Below are 16743 nucleotides of genomic sequence, written 5' to 3' on the forward strand. Positions count from 1 at the left end.
TGTTCAAGCGTCCAACTAGACGCGATAGACGCGAATTTGATGCTCTATTCACGTTTGGTGTGAACGCAGCTCGAGTCTTCCAGCGATAATTACGATAAAGCCTAGTTGACGACGCGACATCGCTCACGTGCAGAGCGAAAACAACTACGCGCAATAAACGCCCGACTGAGAGCGCTCCATGTTTCTCACACACTCGAAGAGAGAGTGAGAGACTCATACCATGCAGAATTGACGTGCTATATGTAAACTATATTCTTTGTTGTATTTTCCTGTAAAATAACGGCGTTTGTTTGAAATTATTCAGCCTTTACAAGAAGAAACTAATGCTCAAACGGCATCTCATTGGCTGGTGTTCACCTATTACTGTTTCGATTTCAGCAAATCAGCTCGAGCGAATGCAGACAACGTGATTAATATTCATGAACCCAGCAGCTCATTAATCCTTAGTGCGGTTTATTTTGTTATTAGTAGTATTATCATCTTATCAGTATTATTGTTACAGAAACACTGAAGACCAGCAATGCCTTCAGCACCACCGCCAGTCCTAAGTTCAGTTAAAATGACAAACCCAGGTTTTAGTTCAAATTACTTAAATTCTATCATTAAATTATTATTTGCATGTTTTTGTTATAATCTGAAGACAAGGTTGGGATTATTATTTTTGCTGTTTGCACTATTAGAATATGAATAAATACAGAATCTAAATACGGATCAGGAGATGCAGGAAAAATTGCTATTTTTGCTTATAACTTCTGAACCGTTTTTCCAAGAATCATAAAATTGCAGAGTCGACTAATATCCAATTTTACCATTTCGGCCATTTTGGCTGTCGGCCATTTTGAATCATGTGCTGAAATACTGTATTTTATGAACACATGAACAGATTGTTACGAAACTCGGTGTGAGTCATCACCACAATGCCCTGAAGGAGTCTGACAAGTTTCGAAACAGCGCCACCTAGTGCAAATGCTTATAACTTTGGGTGTGGTTGACTTATTTTCATGGGAGTAACTTTTTTAGTCTCCTGAATCCTTGCCGAGTCCAACGATACCAGACTTGCCAGGTTTCGGCGTATGGTTTGTGCAGCATAGTAATTTAGCGCTTAAAAAACATTAGCTGATATCTTCGAAACCGCTAGTTCGATCCAGACGAAACCAGCGTCAGAAGTTCAGAAACATACGTCGATAGCTAAACACTAATACCCAAATGTAAGGGGAGTAAAATCCAATCAAAGTCAGGTGTCAGTCATTTATTATGTGTTTTTTCATATAAATGTCTAGAACTCCAAAACGAAATTAGATATTTTAACCAAAATTGTGCTGAAACCCTATTGTAATTGTACATTTTCCCATGATGCATCATTCTCCATCTAAAACTGATCATGCAGACCAAACCGTAAGTGCTAGAGACTTCAAACTTGGCCAGATGGTAGTCGTCAATTTGGGGAGAACCTGAGATGGTATGACCCCGATTGGCCAATAGGTGGCGATACAGCGATCAAAAGCGCGAAAGGGCTCATAACTCCGAAACCGTTTTGTCCACACTGTCTTATATCATTGGAAAGCTGAGTCCATGACGAACGAAACGTATATCTCCGATTTAATTTCCATCATGACTAATTTTCCGCCATTTTGAATTTTGTCGAAAACCTATTTTTGTCAACTACTCCTAGGTTTTTTGCCCCGATCGGAACCAAACCAGTGCCAAAATGTTCTCTGGAGTCTGAATATCAGTAATTATCGGAAAAAAAGTAGAAATTTTGAATCAAGGTTGTTAAGCAGCGTCAACATGGACGTTCAGGGCGGAGCCTATTTAACTAAAAGGGCTATAACTTAAGAACGCAATGAGATAATTTCACCAAACTTGGTACACGTGTATGGGCTCAGTTTTTGGTCAACAACAAAAAAAATCACAACGGTTGAACACTTGGTGGCGCTATAACATGAAAAAAACATGAAAAGGGCTATGACCACCCGACCATTCGTCCGATTGACTTGAAAATTGGTATGCAATGTCTTGGTCCAAGGTACCATGCATGTCTATGAGGACATTGGCGTAACTCAAAAAACATGGCTGCTATCAACCAATTAATCTGGGCACCTATTAGACAAGGTTAACAGAGGCCGATCGAAACGAAATTGGTGGGCATGTTCGACTCATGATCCAAGAAGTCTGTAAGAATTTTGAAAGAAATCGGCCACTAGTTGGCGCTAACAAGTTTTACTACTCTCTAATCACATGGTGTTTGACATATCCACACAACATGCATATCATTTGATAGATCTCCTCATATTGAACAACTTTGCCTCTAGAACCACTGCTGTCAATCAAATCATTCATTAAATATTTGCAATTATGTTAAAAAACCTACTTTTGTAAACTAGTCCTAGGTTTGTTGCCCGATCAGAACCAAACCACTGCAGTATGATTCTCTGGACTCTCATGATAAGTAATTATCAAAAAAAATTGAGCTTTACCCTTTGGGTGGCTATAACAGGGTCATTTAGAGAATGGGTCTGACAAAACATGCTCAAAAGCCTATTAATCCTGAAGAAAAACTCAAAACTTCACGAAAATAGGTGAGCACGTGCAGCAAATGACTCTAAAGAAGCATGCAAAATTTTCGGTCCATAAGTGGCGCTATAACTGTTAAAAAGGTTTAAAAACCATGCATTTCCTATGATAAACTGCCTGTATTGACTGTAAAATGGTCTTTTCCATATATGATCAAGATGTTTATAAGCTTGCTAAATAAAACTTTTTTTATGCATGTGTGCCTTAAATGCTTGAATCCTGCTAAATGCTGATCGCAGCTTTAATTATTATTGTTTGTATTGTGTGATGTTTAAAGGCTGGTGTTTGGATTGTTACTGGGTTTCTTTATTCTTTGTGTAATTTGTTTGTTAAAGGATTTGATGATGGGTGTGTTTTACTTCAGATCATTGTTTCTGTGTTCCTGAGACTCTTAAGAATGCGTGCATCTCTCACTTGTAGCCAAAAACACGGGGAAGGGTACTAAATATATATCGTTATCGCAATAAATACCAGAAAATTGTGATATATTTTTAAGTCCATATTTTCCGTTGACCATATTTGATGAGCTCAATGCATGCGCGTTGATCAATGTTAAGTGAATAAAAGCCTAAATCTGTAAAGCATCTGTGACTCTTCAGAAATCCTGCATTAAACCACTCGGTTCGTGTGAACAGACTTCAATGGAGAGACAAATCTCACTAAAGACTTATGGGTAAGGAACGACATGACGGTGAGTAAATACCATGGACATTTGCAGCCGAGAGGTTTCGTTCTCTCTAATGAGGCCGCAGTAAAACAGCTTTAGGTAACCGATGGCTGTGATTAAAGGTCTCATCGCTGACATACAGTATCTGTGTGCTTATTTGGAAAAGCCAGACAGTGTGTCAGTCAGTTTTGCAATGCAGACAGCGTGGAGAGTGCAAATGAGGCAAGAAAGGACTCTGAACTTTAAGGTGCACATGGACTGACACATCAGACCTGCTCAGTTTCCAAAAAGCCAAACCATCACAGTCTCAAAGTGCATGTCCTTAAAGGTCTCGCGCACAATCAAATATCTAGATTGTGTAACACCTATTACAGCATAAAATCAATGCAAATACAAGCTTTGCATGTAGGAAAGCACTCCAGAACAGGACGACCAACTCGTTTTTGGAATTAAACTCACTCGTTTTAGTATCATTGAGATACTATTTTGTCTTTTTCATTCAATGGGAAAACTTCAAATGAGCCTATAATATTGCGTATTGTGAGGAAATGATTTGTGTTTTCTTTTTGTGTCAAAACACTCTTTTTGCCATGTTTGTACCGCTGCATGAAATGTGAAATATCACAGATTCATAGAATAATCTGCACTGAAATGACCCTAGTTGCTGGTTTTTCTGATGTTTAGGAATATTAAAACCTCACCATGACTGGAAATGGCAAGTTTCTGATCTCTCAATTGACGTCGTTGACGCGGATGGTCAAAGGAAGGGACTGTTTTGACTTCTGAAAATTACATGTTCTCACAGTTTATCTCCTTTCACAGCACTTGTCAGATCCCTCCTGATATGACGGCCGTGTTGTTGGTCAGAACTCACCTCGTAGAACATGTAGAACGACAGGAGCGTCAGGCCGAGGTTATACGGCACCAGCAGTCCTCTGCAGGAGTACGGCTGTCTGTTCTTCATGTATTTTGGTCCCATCCACACAATCAGAAGGTAAATGAGGGTGAAGGTGAAAGTGGGGATGTAGTTTTCCAGCAGAAGCCATCCTTTAACCCGAGGATCTGTGAACGAGAGAGCACAAGCATCCTCACGCATATGGACATTGTGTTCAGTGAACAATCACAGGTGTTCGTTCCTCTGCGTTTAACCCTTTCCACCGCCATTGACCGAATTGTCCGGCTTTACACATCATCTGAAAGAGTACAGAATCTCCTGATCAAAACACAGGAGAAGAAGAAGCAGAAACAAGCGATAGAAGCACATGTAAATGAACACAGCATATAAATCAAAACTGTCTAATGTTACTGAATGAAATGTCGCCCCAGGACGAGCGATAGGACTGTGAAGCTTTGGGGTGTTGATGGACTCATTCTGTGATTTGATCATTGACAAAAAAAAAACACTTTTCTCAACTTTTTGCTCAAAATGTTGCTTTTTTCGTTAAAATTACCCACATTCAAGTGTTGATAAAAAAAGTTGCATGAAGCTAGAATAATTTTTTTTTTCAAAGTGTGAAAATGATCAAAAATGGCTGGCAACTTTAAAAAAAAAAAGAAGGCAGATGCCATTTGCACCAAGTGAAAATAACATTTTCTTAGCGATTGATGATATTTGCACAAAGTGAAAATAGCGATATATTCTATCTACACTATGTAAAGTAGTTCTTTGAAATGTGTAAATAGTAATTAGATGTAATGTATACTTTATTTTGACAGATACACACTATTTGCACCTCAGTGTTGTTGTACATTAACAGGATGCAATAATAACACAGAGTGTAAATTATTATATTTATTAAAATTATTAAATGGATGCCGCCTTAATGTGACGATAAAGCCCTCCCTACACCGACCCCTAACCCTACCCAATAAATGCTCTTAACATTTCATTAGGCACTTTATTTCCATTTTTAGAACATTGTCTTAATTTTTATTGAAAGTAAATGCCTTGATGTGTGATGTGTGATGGGAAAAGGGAGAAGAGCGAGCTCTGCAAAAGGCGGATTCGAACCCGGGTCAATCACGTCAAAACCAAGATCCTTAAGGCTTATGGTGCGTTCACACCAGACGCAAATTAAGTGTTTTGCGTGAGTGATTTACATGTTTAGTCAATGCAAAGATGCGAATAGACATTCTGCGACGCGAATTGAGCGTTTGACGCGTGATTGGCACGAATCGCACAAGTTGAAAAACTGAACTTTGGCAGATATTCGTGCCATGTTAACCAATCAGGAGCTTGCTCTAGTAGTGACAACAATGAGGACAAAATCACATATGGATACCCAGAGCTGTACGACACACCTTCATACTTTATAGAAACAGGAATAAAAAGGATCTGGCTTGGAAGAAAGTGAGTGAGGAGGTCGGACAATCTGGTAAGTTGTAAAAAACGCTCTTTACTCAATTTGAGCTATACATAGGCCTATTGAGAGTACAAGCTAGCTAAAGCCGGCAAATTGAGCTTATTCGCAGTATTTTAAAACAATCCATGTCAGCCATTTCACAACGAGACGAGCCATGGCTGGCAGAAGCTCCTCCCATGACACGAATTTGCATCTGTTGTGAAGTGAATGTCACGCGCGAATGAAGCGAGGAAACTCAAAATGTTCAAGCGTCCAACTACACACGAATAGCGGGATTTATTCACACAAGTCACGTCTGGTGTGAACGCACAGTTACGCTCTACAAACTACACCACTGAAAATGTTAAAATACAAGTTTTTTATTTTTCTGGTTTTTCCCAAACAGGCATTGCTAGGCGGAGCTAGTACGAATAGCACTTGCCAACAAGGCGCGCTATTTGCACTTGGTGTAAATAGACATTTCGAAAAAAATAACACTGGCAGGGAAAGAGTTAACAGCAGTTCATCCGATCAGAATATTATAATGCTGAATTTCGCAGAATTGGTGTCGCATGGACTGCTATAGAATAAAAAAAAGAATTTGAGAGTTTTTATCTCTCGCAACTGTTAGTTTTTACCTCACATTTCCGACTTAACTCGCAATTCACCCGTCGCCTGGAGTTTGATTGACAGGCGATCTGACCAATCATAAATCACGAAACGCTGAATCCACCATTTTGTCCGACAGAGCAGTCAGGAGAGTTAGTAGAGTAACCTCGGTGGACTTGAAGTTGAAATGGTCTTTCCACGGTTAAAAGATCATTTTCAGTTTGTGGTGTTGTCATTATTATACGTATTAATATTAATTTCAGTCTGGAATGATACTACAATGAGCACTTTCAGGTTAAAATAATCATTGGATTTGTCAAAGCTTGGCAAAAGAAAGGAAAAGAGCATCATCCAGTAAGTTTGTTACCAGCGCTACAGCTTTCCTACAGATTACTGGTATAGGGATTTGGATAATAAAATGATAAGTGGAGCGGATTTAGATTTTACAGCCGCATTTGATCATATTGATCGCAAGCGAAGTGTTATGGATGTAGTCCTTCAGCAGCTGCTTGGAGGAAAGTCATTCAGTAAACAGATCACAGAGAGTTTTAATGGAAGCTGTTCAGAGAGAATATCAGTGGAAAGCTCCTCAAGGGAGACACTCATGAATTACATTTTTACTCTCGTTTTAAAAAGTGCCAAATTAAAAATACATGCAGATGATATTACAGTCTGAAACCTGCCATTTTGAAGGAAGAGTTTGATATTATAGGATTTTAGAAAACAAACTGATGCTTAATCCATCTAAAACAGAGTTTAGTCTTTGGTTCACACCATTCTTTAAGGTCTGAACCAGAGCTTATGTGTATAATAGACGACGGGACGTTGAATTATTAGACAAATAATGCGGTCACAACGCCTAGTGGAGTCTACTATTACAAAACTGTAAGAACAGCGCCTTTATGCCCTCGCTACTGAGAAATGTCATGAATATTTTAAGTTGTTTATCCATTTTACTGATAAAATCAGAGCGGCGCTGACTACACGTTTCTGTGTGTGTGTGTGTGTGTGTGTGTGTGTGTGTGAGAGAGAAAGAGAGAGAGAGTGTGTATCTGCTGTCCATACATAATAAAATGCCATTTTGTGGCAAACAACATGAAATCATTTGTGTTTTTCATCCTATTATTTGCTATATTCATCCTCTTGTTCAGTGTGTTTGTGTGTTTTGGCTCTTTTGCCTTGATAATAATCATCAAGTATATACTTTAAATGTTAAATGTCTGTGGAGGAGCTCTGACCTCATTTGAAAGCTTAGAGTCTCTACTTTCTGGAGATATGCATCACTTCGGCATTTGTTTTACACAAAGTAACTTATTTACACTTAATTACTCTGGTACCATTTCCACCTGGATTTGGCCGACCCAAATGTAAAAGCTTCCCATACACACACACACACAGTGTCTCTAAACACACAATACTGGTGTCATTTTACAGGAAACACTTTGAAGTTTCATTAACCACTGCTAAAAGTGATAAACATGTGAGGATATGTTGTCTGAGCTGTAATAACCCCACCCAAAAAGAAAGTGTGTAACTCAGACCCGTTGTGCTCTAGCACCCTGCAGACAGTTTGGGCCGTTTCCACTAGATTACAGAAAATACTGGAAAAAAGAATTTAGTTTGTATCATGTGTGCAAGATTTATTCAAATGAATCTGATGGGAGGAAAAATTCAAAATTCGATATTTTTTTTCTGTAATCTAGTGGAAACAGCCCAAACTGTCTGCAGGGTGCTAGAGCACAGGGTCTGAGTTACACACTTTTAAAACTGAATTTAGGGCCATTTAATGTACTGCATTTAAAATAACGTCTTAAATGAACTTGAGAGATCCAGATCCACGTCATGTTCGGCAGCGGCAGATCTTAAAGTGACAGGAGCACTGATGATGATGTCATTAATGTTCACAGAACAACGGGAACAGAGAAAATGAATGATGATGATGATTTAATGATGATTAATCTATATTTCACTTATTATTTATGCAGTTAAGAAAGGTGTTTGATAACTTTATTCAATTTCTGTGTAAACTATGTCTAGCAGGGAAGGCCACGGGTAAAAATAACATTTATTATAATGGGTTTATGTAAAGATTGTTTTAACTTCACTTAAATTAAAAGTTGCTATTTTTTAAAGCCTAATAAATGGTGAAAGTTTTCAGTTATACTGTAATGTAACGTCCTTAATGTTTCATATCAGTGATAAAAACATGCCATAACAACACATATTTAAAATATGCTGTCTTTAAATTGTTTCTTCATTAATTTGGAGAGTAACTGAAATTATTACAATATCAAAATATTAAAAATTGCAATTAATCATGATTAATTACAGAAAAAAATGGGTTTTATTAGTTGTTTTTTTTTATCAATTCACAGCACTAATATTTAGTTGTGACTTGAAGTACTCAGAGTGCAGTGTTTATGTGAATGTGATGTTTGTTAGCTCAATAATTTTAAGGCAATTCATATTTTATGTTTTATATTCTGTTATATTAACATTGAAAGCACACTCTTTTTACAACTAAAATAACAGTTAAGGGTAAAAAAACCTGAATTCCCAAAAATTAAAACAAAAAACAGAATTTGGGAAAAAATAAAACTGATTTTATAGGGCCCTATGAATTTATAACCATAACCAAAAATTTAAAAAGCTCCTATTTTTGGGTGGGGTTATTTCAGCTCAGACAACACATACTCACATGTTGTCACTTTTAGCAGTGGTTTATGAAACTTCAGAGGGTTTCCTGTAAGATGACACCAGTATTGTGTATTTAGAGACTCTGTGTGTGTGTGTGTGTGTGTGTGTGTGTGTGTGTGTGTGGGAAGCTTCTACATTTGGGTCGGCCAAATCCAGGAGGAGGAAATGGTCCCAGAGCTTAAGTGGTTAATAAGCGGGTAAGGTGTTGCAGAAGATATAATGAAAACAGTATTTACGTACACTTTTCATTTCCCAGCTGGACTATTGACAGATGATTTGGGCAAAACGACAGAACAAGGCCTTGCTCTCCAGTGTCGTACGCCACACATATCAACAGCATTCACTGGTTAAGAGTTGAAGAACGGGTGACTTTTATTAGCAATATGCACTGCAAAAAATGTTCTTACTTAGTATTTTTGTCTTGTTTTCAGTCCAATGTCAAAAAAATCTTACATTAAGAAGCATTTACTAGACAAGCAAAAGTTGTTGTCTTGTTTTGGGGAAAATAACTCAAAATTAAGTGAGTTTTATTTAAAATGAGCAAAATAATCTGCCAATGGGGTAGACAAAATAATCTTAATTCAAACAGAAGATTATTTTGCTAACCCCATTGGCAGATTATTTTGCTTATTTTAGACAAAAACTCCCTTAATTTTGAGTTATTTCCCCCAAAACAAGACAAAACCTTTTGCTTGTCTAGTAAATGCTTCTTAATGTAAGATTTTTTTGACATTTGGACTGAAAACAAGACCAAAATACTAAGTAAGAAAAGCATTTTTTGCAGTGTGGAAGGTTTTACGGTTTAAGATCCCATTGGATCGGTACAATCAATTAAAATGCAATTTGGAAAACGCAATCACATGAATGTCCATTTTCCCCGGCAGGTAAAGGCACACCTGCGGTTCTCAGAGCTGGAGTTTGTCATGTTTCTGTGAGGATAATGCATGTTGTTTCGGTGTCGTGTGAAGGTAAAGCTCATGGGGATCCAAATGAGCAAACAAATACACAAACAAATCAGAAGCACTCGCTCAGCAGCCCGAGAGACGTTATTAAAATCAGCAGTGCGCTCTAATATTGCCATAAAGGCTATGAGAACAACATAAAGAAGAGTTTAGAGGGTCATCTTACCCCTGGGTCCCATCCAAGACTCAATATAAGAGTTAACTCTGAGATTAACGGCCTCCATCTTCAACCTTTGAGAGAAATCATAGGATTACTTCAGCAGTTCTCTCACACACACACACACACCAGAAGTTAACCTAATAAAACACACATTGATTACAGCAATAACAGCGGCTGCCTACAGCAAGGACGGCCGTCCATCAGGCCAGTAAAGGTCAAGACATGGTGCTAATGGTTTCCCAGCAGGACTGATGTTTAATGCTATGCTATGCTAGTTTAGAAGAGTTTGTGTTGTGGTAACTAGTTTGAGTAGAGCCAACTCAAATTAAACAAATGTGTTCAATCAAATTAACTTTATGAGTATTTAGCACTTACAAAACTGACACATTTCCAGTCATCTGGACGGATTCATTGTTTTGAGTTTTATGAACTTGTTTCTTTTAATTTAGACAAACTTAAATTTAACTCAAACTGGGCTGGGATTTATATTTCCCAGAATGCTTTGCATTGCCACTCAAACGGGACAGTAAATGCCAAAATTAAGTGTTATTAATGTTTTTTTTTTGTGCCAGATTAATGTTAAGCGATTTAGTAGTGTTAAATGCTTTGCTATGCTAGTTTAGGAAGAGTTTGTGTTATGGTAACTAGTTTGAGTAGAGCCAACTCAAATTAAACAAATGAGTTCAATCAAATTAACTTTATGAGTATTTAGCACTTTCTCTCTTTTGAGTTCTCAAAACTGACACATTTTCAGTAATCTGGATTGTTTCATTGTTTTGAGTTTTATGAACTTGTTTCTTTTAATTTAGACTAACTTAAATTTAACTGAAACTGGGCTGGGATTTATATTCCCCAGAATGCTTTGCCATGACACTCAAACGGGACAGTAAATGCCAAAATGAAGTGTTAAATAAAGTTTTGTGCAAGATTAATGTTTAGGTGAAGATTTAGTGTTTAATGCTTTGCTATGCTATGCTAGTTTAGAAGAGTTTGTGTTATGGTAACTAGTTTGAGTAGAGCCAACTCAATTTAAACAAATTAGTTCAATCAAATTAACTTTATGAGTATTTAGCACTTTATTTTTCTTTTGAGTTCTCAAAACTGACACATTTTCAGTAATACGAATTGCTTCATTGTTTTGAGTTTTATGAACGTGTTTCTTTTAATTTAGACGAACTTAAATTTAACCGGAACTGGGCTGGGATATTTATTTCCCAGAATGCTTTGCCATGACACTCAAACGGGACAGTAAATGGCAAAATGAAGTGTTAAATGTTTTTTTTTTTTTGTGCCAGATTAATGTTAAGGTGGAGATTTAGTGTTTAATGCTTTGCTATGCTAGTTTAGGAGTTTGTGTTATGGTAACTAGTTTGAGTAGAGCCGACTCAAATTAAACAAATTAATTCAAACAAATTAACTTTTATGAGTATTTAGCACTTTATTTTTCTTTTGAGTTCTCAAAACTGACATTTTCAGTAATACGAATTGCTTTATTGTTTTGAGTTTTATGAACTAACTTAAATTGAACCGAAACTAGGCTGGGATTTATATTTCCCAGAATGCTTTGCCATGCCACTCAAACGGGAGATTAAATGCTCAAATTAGGTGTTATGATGCAAACCCTACAAAAAAAAAAAAAAGTAGATCCCAAAACACATCATGTGACGAGTGGAGCCGAGCTTAGTTTGAGAACAGATGTTACATATTTTATAATTTTATATTAATATTTTATGATGTCAAATATATTGTTCTGACAATTTATTCTATAAGCTAGTTAAAGCTAGCCAAGTTTGCACTACAAAAATATTTAAATTGAGATTACATGATAATTTAAGTTAAATGTATGAATGAACTCAAATATTTCAAGTTCAGCGCAATTCAAATGTTCATAAAAATCTGCTTAAAAATTTTTACTTAACTTCAAAATTTGATGCATCTTACCGAATTTTTGCCAGCTTATTCAAGTTTAGGCTATAGTTATAGCGAAATTCCCACTACTAGAACTATTTAAACTGAGATTACATGATAATTTAAGTTAAATGAATGATCAAGTTCATGAGTACAACATTTAAATCCGCCAGTTCTGCTTAAACTTGACATTTCTTATCCTAAAAAAAGTGTTATATAACCGATTACCTCAATTCTTTTTGAGTTTTGTCAACTTGTTCAGGTTTACAGTGCGACACTATTCATTTAAAATATAAGAAATCACATGAAAGAAAATGAAGGCATGACATTTCACAGCCCGAGGGAGGAAGGGAATCATAATGTTCAAAAAAAGTCTTACACAAAGCCTTTATTTCCTTTCTTTAGGGGTTCTTGAAAGGTTTTCATCAGTGTATAAATCTAACAGGAAGTCTTCATTCTTACTTTTGCATATGATGCCATTTGGAGATATACTATACAGACACACACACACACACACACACACACAACATTACGCCTGATATTATACAACGAGTGATTGTGTTACGCGCGATATGATCTGTTGCTCTTATACAACACATGCAAAATTACACATTTCATAAGATCAGCTCGGCTTCATCTGCTCTTTCATAAAGTCATATGATGCTCGACACATCCGCGAGGTCACGCGCGTCACTGCGCCCCGGACCGCGCACTTTCCGATGACATTTGTGTGTTTTAATCGGTGTCGCGTCGCGCGTCTTACCTGTGGTCGTGTCGGGAATACGCGGTGTTTTCTTCGGTGCTCAGTCCTCCTGTGCGCGCGCTGTCGTCCGTGTGGAAAACCCTCGCGAACTAAAGAGCGTCATGAGCGTCTGTAGTCCGCCTTTAAACTGATGCGTATAACGGGACGCGTCCGAAACGCGCTCTTATACTTCCGCGCCGGGGCAAAGTCTGCGCGCACGCACCTCACGCGCGCGTCATTCCGGCGTGCGTTTGGAACGTTTCGAACGCGCTGAAACTTTTTTAAAAGTGGTGATGTAATCACATTCGAAATGTGACACTCCACGTGTGTGTTTAGAACGCAAATGTATCCGTTTCCAACAGGGGAAAGCGCGCGCTCTGGCAGCTCTGTTACGTTACCAGGCGTGAACTGTTGCAGGAACTAAAGTCACCCCATTCATCTGAAGTTAGGACAGGCCAATCACAGCGCAGCTCTCGTGCGGATGCAGAGCGGGCCAATCACAGCGCGGCTCTCATGCATCGGGGCCCATGGCGAAGGGGACAATCTCAGGAAGCGTCACAGATTCCACCAAAACTGCTTTGGTTAATAATTATTCTTTTTATATAAAGCTTGTCATTTCCCCAAGCTCTTGTGAATGTTTATTTTGTACAACAGCGGGGAGAGTATTAGATCAGGCGTAACATTATGACCAGGTGAAGTGAATAACACTGATGATCTCCTGTTAGTGGGTGGGATATATTAGGCAGCAAGTGAACATTTCGTCCTCAGAGTTGATGTGTTAGAAGCAAAAATGGGCAAGCGTGAGGATTTGAGCGAGTTTGACAAGGGCCAGATTGTGACGGCTGGATGTGCTGAACAAACAAGTGGCCCCGCCTCGCAACTTACAGGACTTAAAGGATCTGCTGCTAACATCTTGGTGCCAGATACCACAGCACACCTTCAGGGGTCTAGAGGAGTGGAAGGGTCAGCAAAAGGTGGATCAACACAATAATTAGGTCATAATGTTATGCCTGATCGGTGTATGTCAGTAAAGGTAATAAAGATGAATCAAATTAATCTCTGGCCATAGTTCAGTGTGTGCGGATTCTTTATGATGCAGTTATGCAAAGTCCTATTATGCAGCATTTCATACGTTAAACATTCACTCTTAAGCATCATCATATTTCTGGAATATTTAATACACACACTCAGCATCTCTTAAAGGAACACGCCTCTATTTCTGAGGCTCATTCTCCGTCTCCTCTAGAGTTGAACAGTTGAGTTTGGCCGTTTGTGAATCATTCAGCCGATCTCTCAGCACTGTTAGCATAGCTTAGCATAGATCATTGAATCTGATTAGACCGTTAGCATCTCGCTCAAAAATGACCAAAGAGTTCAATATTTCTCCTGTTTAAAACTCGACTCTTCTGTAGTTCATCGTGTGCTGAGACCGACGGGAAATGAGAAGTTGTGATTTTCTAGAACGATATTTCAGGAACTATTCTCTCATTCCAGCGTAATAATCCAGAGCTGTGAGCCGCCCCATGAGTGCAGCGGCGCAGTGATATTACACAGAGCCTGGAAATAGTCCCAGCGCTCTCGCCATAGATGTGTACACATAGATGCCTCATTAGCGACTGTTTCTATGGGCCGCTATACGTTAGCCGTCCGCCATTTCCGAGCGGTCGAAGCCGGTCATGAACGTAGATATACATGTGTGAAATTAATCTCTGTATATAAATAGACTGAAGCAGATGATTGTGACATTATAAAGTAACTATAGTTAAAAACCTGTAATGTTGAGTTATAAATAGGCTATAAAAACACAAACCACACACTCTCACCTGTTTGTTTTTTTAATGCGAGTGATGATTGACAGCCTCTGAAGTGCTGATGTGTGTTGACCGTTCGTGGCGGCGCGTCGACGAGCCTGGAGCGGCCGAATGAGGCATCTATGTCTACATATCTACACTCGAAAACATTGGGTTGTTTTAACCCAGCGGTTGGGTTGTTTTAACCCAGCGAATGAGATGTTTTAACTCAGCGGTTGGGTTGTTTTAACCCAGCGAATGAGATGTTTTAACTCAGCGGTTGGGTTGTTTTAACCCAGCGAATGAGATGTTTTAACTCAGCGGTTGGGTTGTTTTAACCCAGCGAATGGCGAATGGGATGTTTTAACCCAGGGAATGGGATGTTTTAACCCAGCGGTTGGGTTGTTTTAACCCAGGGAATGGGATGTTTTAACCCAGCGGTTGGGTTGTTATAACCCAGGGAATGGGATGTTTTAACCCAGCGAATGGGATGTTTTAACCCAGCGAATGGCGAATGGGATGTTTTAACCCAGCGAATGAGATGTTTTAACTCAGCGGTTGGGTTGTTTTAACCCAGCGAATGAGATGTTTTAACTCAGCGGTTGGGTTGTTTTAACCCAGCGAATGAGATGTTTTAACTCAGCTGTTGGGTTGTTTTAACCCAGCGAATGGCGAATGGGATGTTTTAACCCAGGGAATGGGATGTTTTAACCCAGCGGTTGGGTTGTTTTAACCCAGGGAATGGGATGTTTTAACCCAGGGAATGGGATGTTTTAACCCAGCGGTTGGGTTGTTTTAACCCAGGGAATGGGATGTTTTAACCCAGCGGTTGGGTTGTTATAACCCAGGGAATGGGATGTTTTAACCCAGCGAATGGGATGTTTTAACCCAGCGGTTGGGTTGTTTTAACCCAGGGAATGGAATGTTTTAACCCAGCGAATGGGATGTTTTAACCCAGCGAATAGGTTGTTTTAACCCAGCGAATGAGATGTTTTAACTCAGCGGTTGGGTTGTTTTAACCCAGCGAATGGCGAATGGGATGTTTTAACCCAGGGAATGGGATGTTTTAACCCAGCGGTTGGGTTGTTTTAACCCAGGGAATGGCGAATGGGATGTTTTAACCCAGCGAATGGAATGTTTTAACCCAGCGGTTGGGATGTTTTAACCCAGGGAATGGGATGTTTTAACCCAGCGGTTGGGTTGTTTTAACCCAGGGAATGGGATGTTTTAACCCAGCGAATGGGATGTTTTAACCCAGGGAATGGGATGTTTTAACCCAGGGAATGGGATGTTTTAACCCAGCGGTTGGGTTGTTTTAACCCAGGGAATGGGATGTTTTAACCCAGGGAATGGGATGTTTTAACCCAGCGGTTGGGTTGTTTTAACCCAGGGAATGGGATGTTTTAACCCAGGGAATGGGATGTTTTAACCCAGCGGTTGGGTTGTTATAACCCAGGGAATGGGATGTTTTAACCCAGCGGTTGGGTTGTTTTAACCCAGGGAATGGGATGTTTTAACCCAGTGAATGGGTTGTTTTAACCCAGCGTTTGGGTTGTTTTAACCCAGGGAATGGGATGTTTTAACCCAGCGTTTGGGTTGTTTTAACACAGGGAATGGGATGTTTTAACCCAGTGAATGGGTTATTTTAACCCAGTGAATGGGATGTTTTAACTCAGCAATTGGGTTGTTTTAACCCAGTGATTGGGTTGGTTTAAGCAAACATTTAACCCAACCGCTGGGTTAAAACGACCCAATCACTGGGTTAGTCCATTTTCAACCCAACTTGGGTTGTTTTTAACCCAGCATGTTTTAGAGTGTATGACGCTGGTGTGAGCCGGTTGTCCCGTTGGTTATGTTGACGGTGGTTTGACTATTTCCAGGCTCTGTGTAATATCACTGCGCCGCTGCACTCATGGGGCGGCTCACAGCTCTGGATTATTACGCTGGAATGAGAGAATAGTTCCTGAAATATCGTTCTAGAAAATCACAACTTCTCATTTCCCGTCGGTCTCAGCACACGATGAACTACAGAAGAGTCGAGTTTTAAACAGGAGAAATATTGAACTCTTTGGTCATTTTTGAGCGAGATGCTAACGGTCTAATCAGATTCAATGATCTATGCTAAGCTATGCTAAAAGTGCTGAGAGATCGGCTGAATGATTCACAAACGGTCAAACTCAACTGTTCAACTCTAGAGGAGACGGAGAATGAGCCTATTTTCACAAACAGTGGCGTGTTTTCTTTCAAGCCAGTCCAAAAGTCTTAATATGTCTAATTTATACTGTATTTTAA

General features: G+C 39.0%; 1 protein-coding gene across 1 annotated transcript in view; it reads right to left on the bottom strand.

Moving 5' to 3' along the window:
- Positions 1-13102, bottom strand: part of elovl5 (ELOVL fatty acid elongase 5) — a 36953-nt gene extending 23851 nt beyond the window's left edge. Inside the window, exons 1-3 of the mRNA XM_079842358.1 lie at positions 12683-13102; positions 10018-10082; positions 4116-4303 (exon numbers count right to left, since the gene is read on the bottom strand). Coding sequence (XP_079698484.1) covers positions 4116-4303; positions 10018-10075 — 246 coding nt within the window. The 5' untranslated portion in view covers positions 10076-10082; positions 12683-13102. The remainder of the gene's footprint in view (positions 1-4115; positions 4304-10017; positions 10083-12682) is intronic.
- Positions 13103-16743: the final 3641 nt, after the last annotated feature.

This window comes from Gobio gobio (genome assembly GCF_949357685.1).
Source record: "Gobio gobio genome assembly, chromosome: 18".
NCBI lineage: Eukaryota > Metazoa > Chordata > Actinopteri > Cypriniformes > Gobionidae > Gobio > Gobio gobio.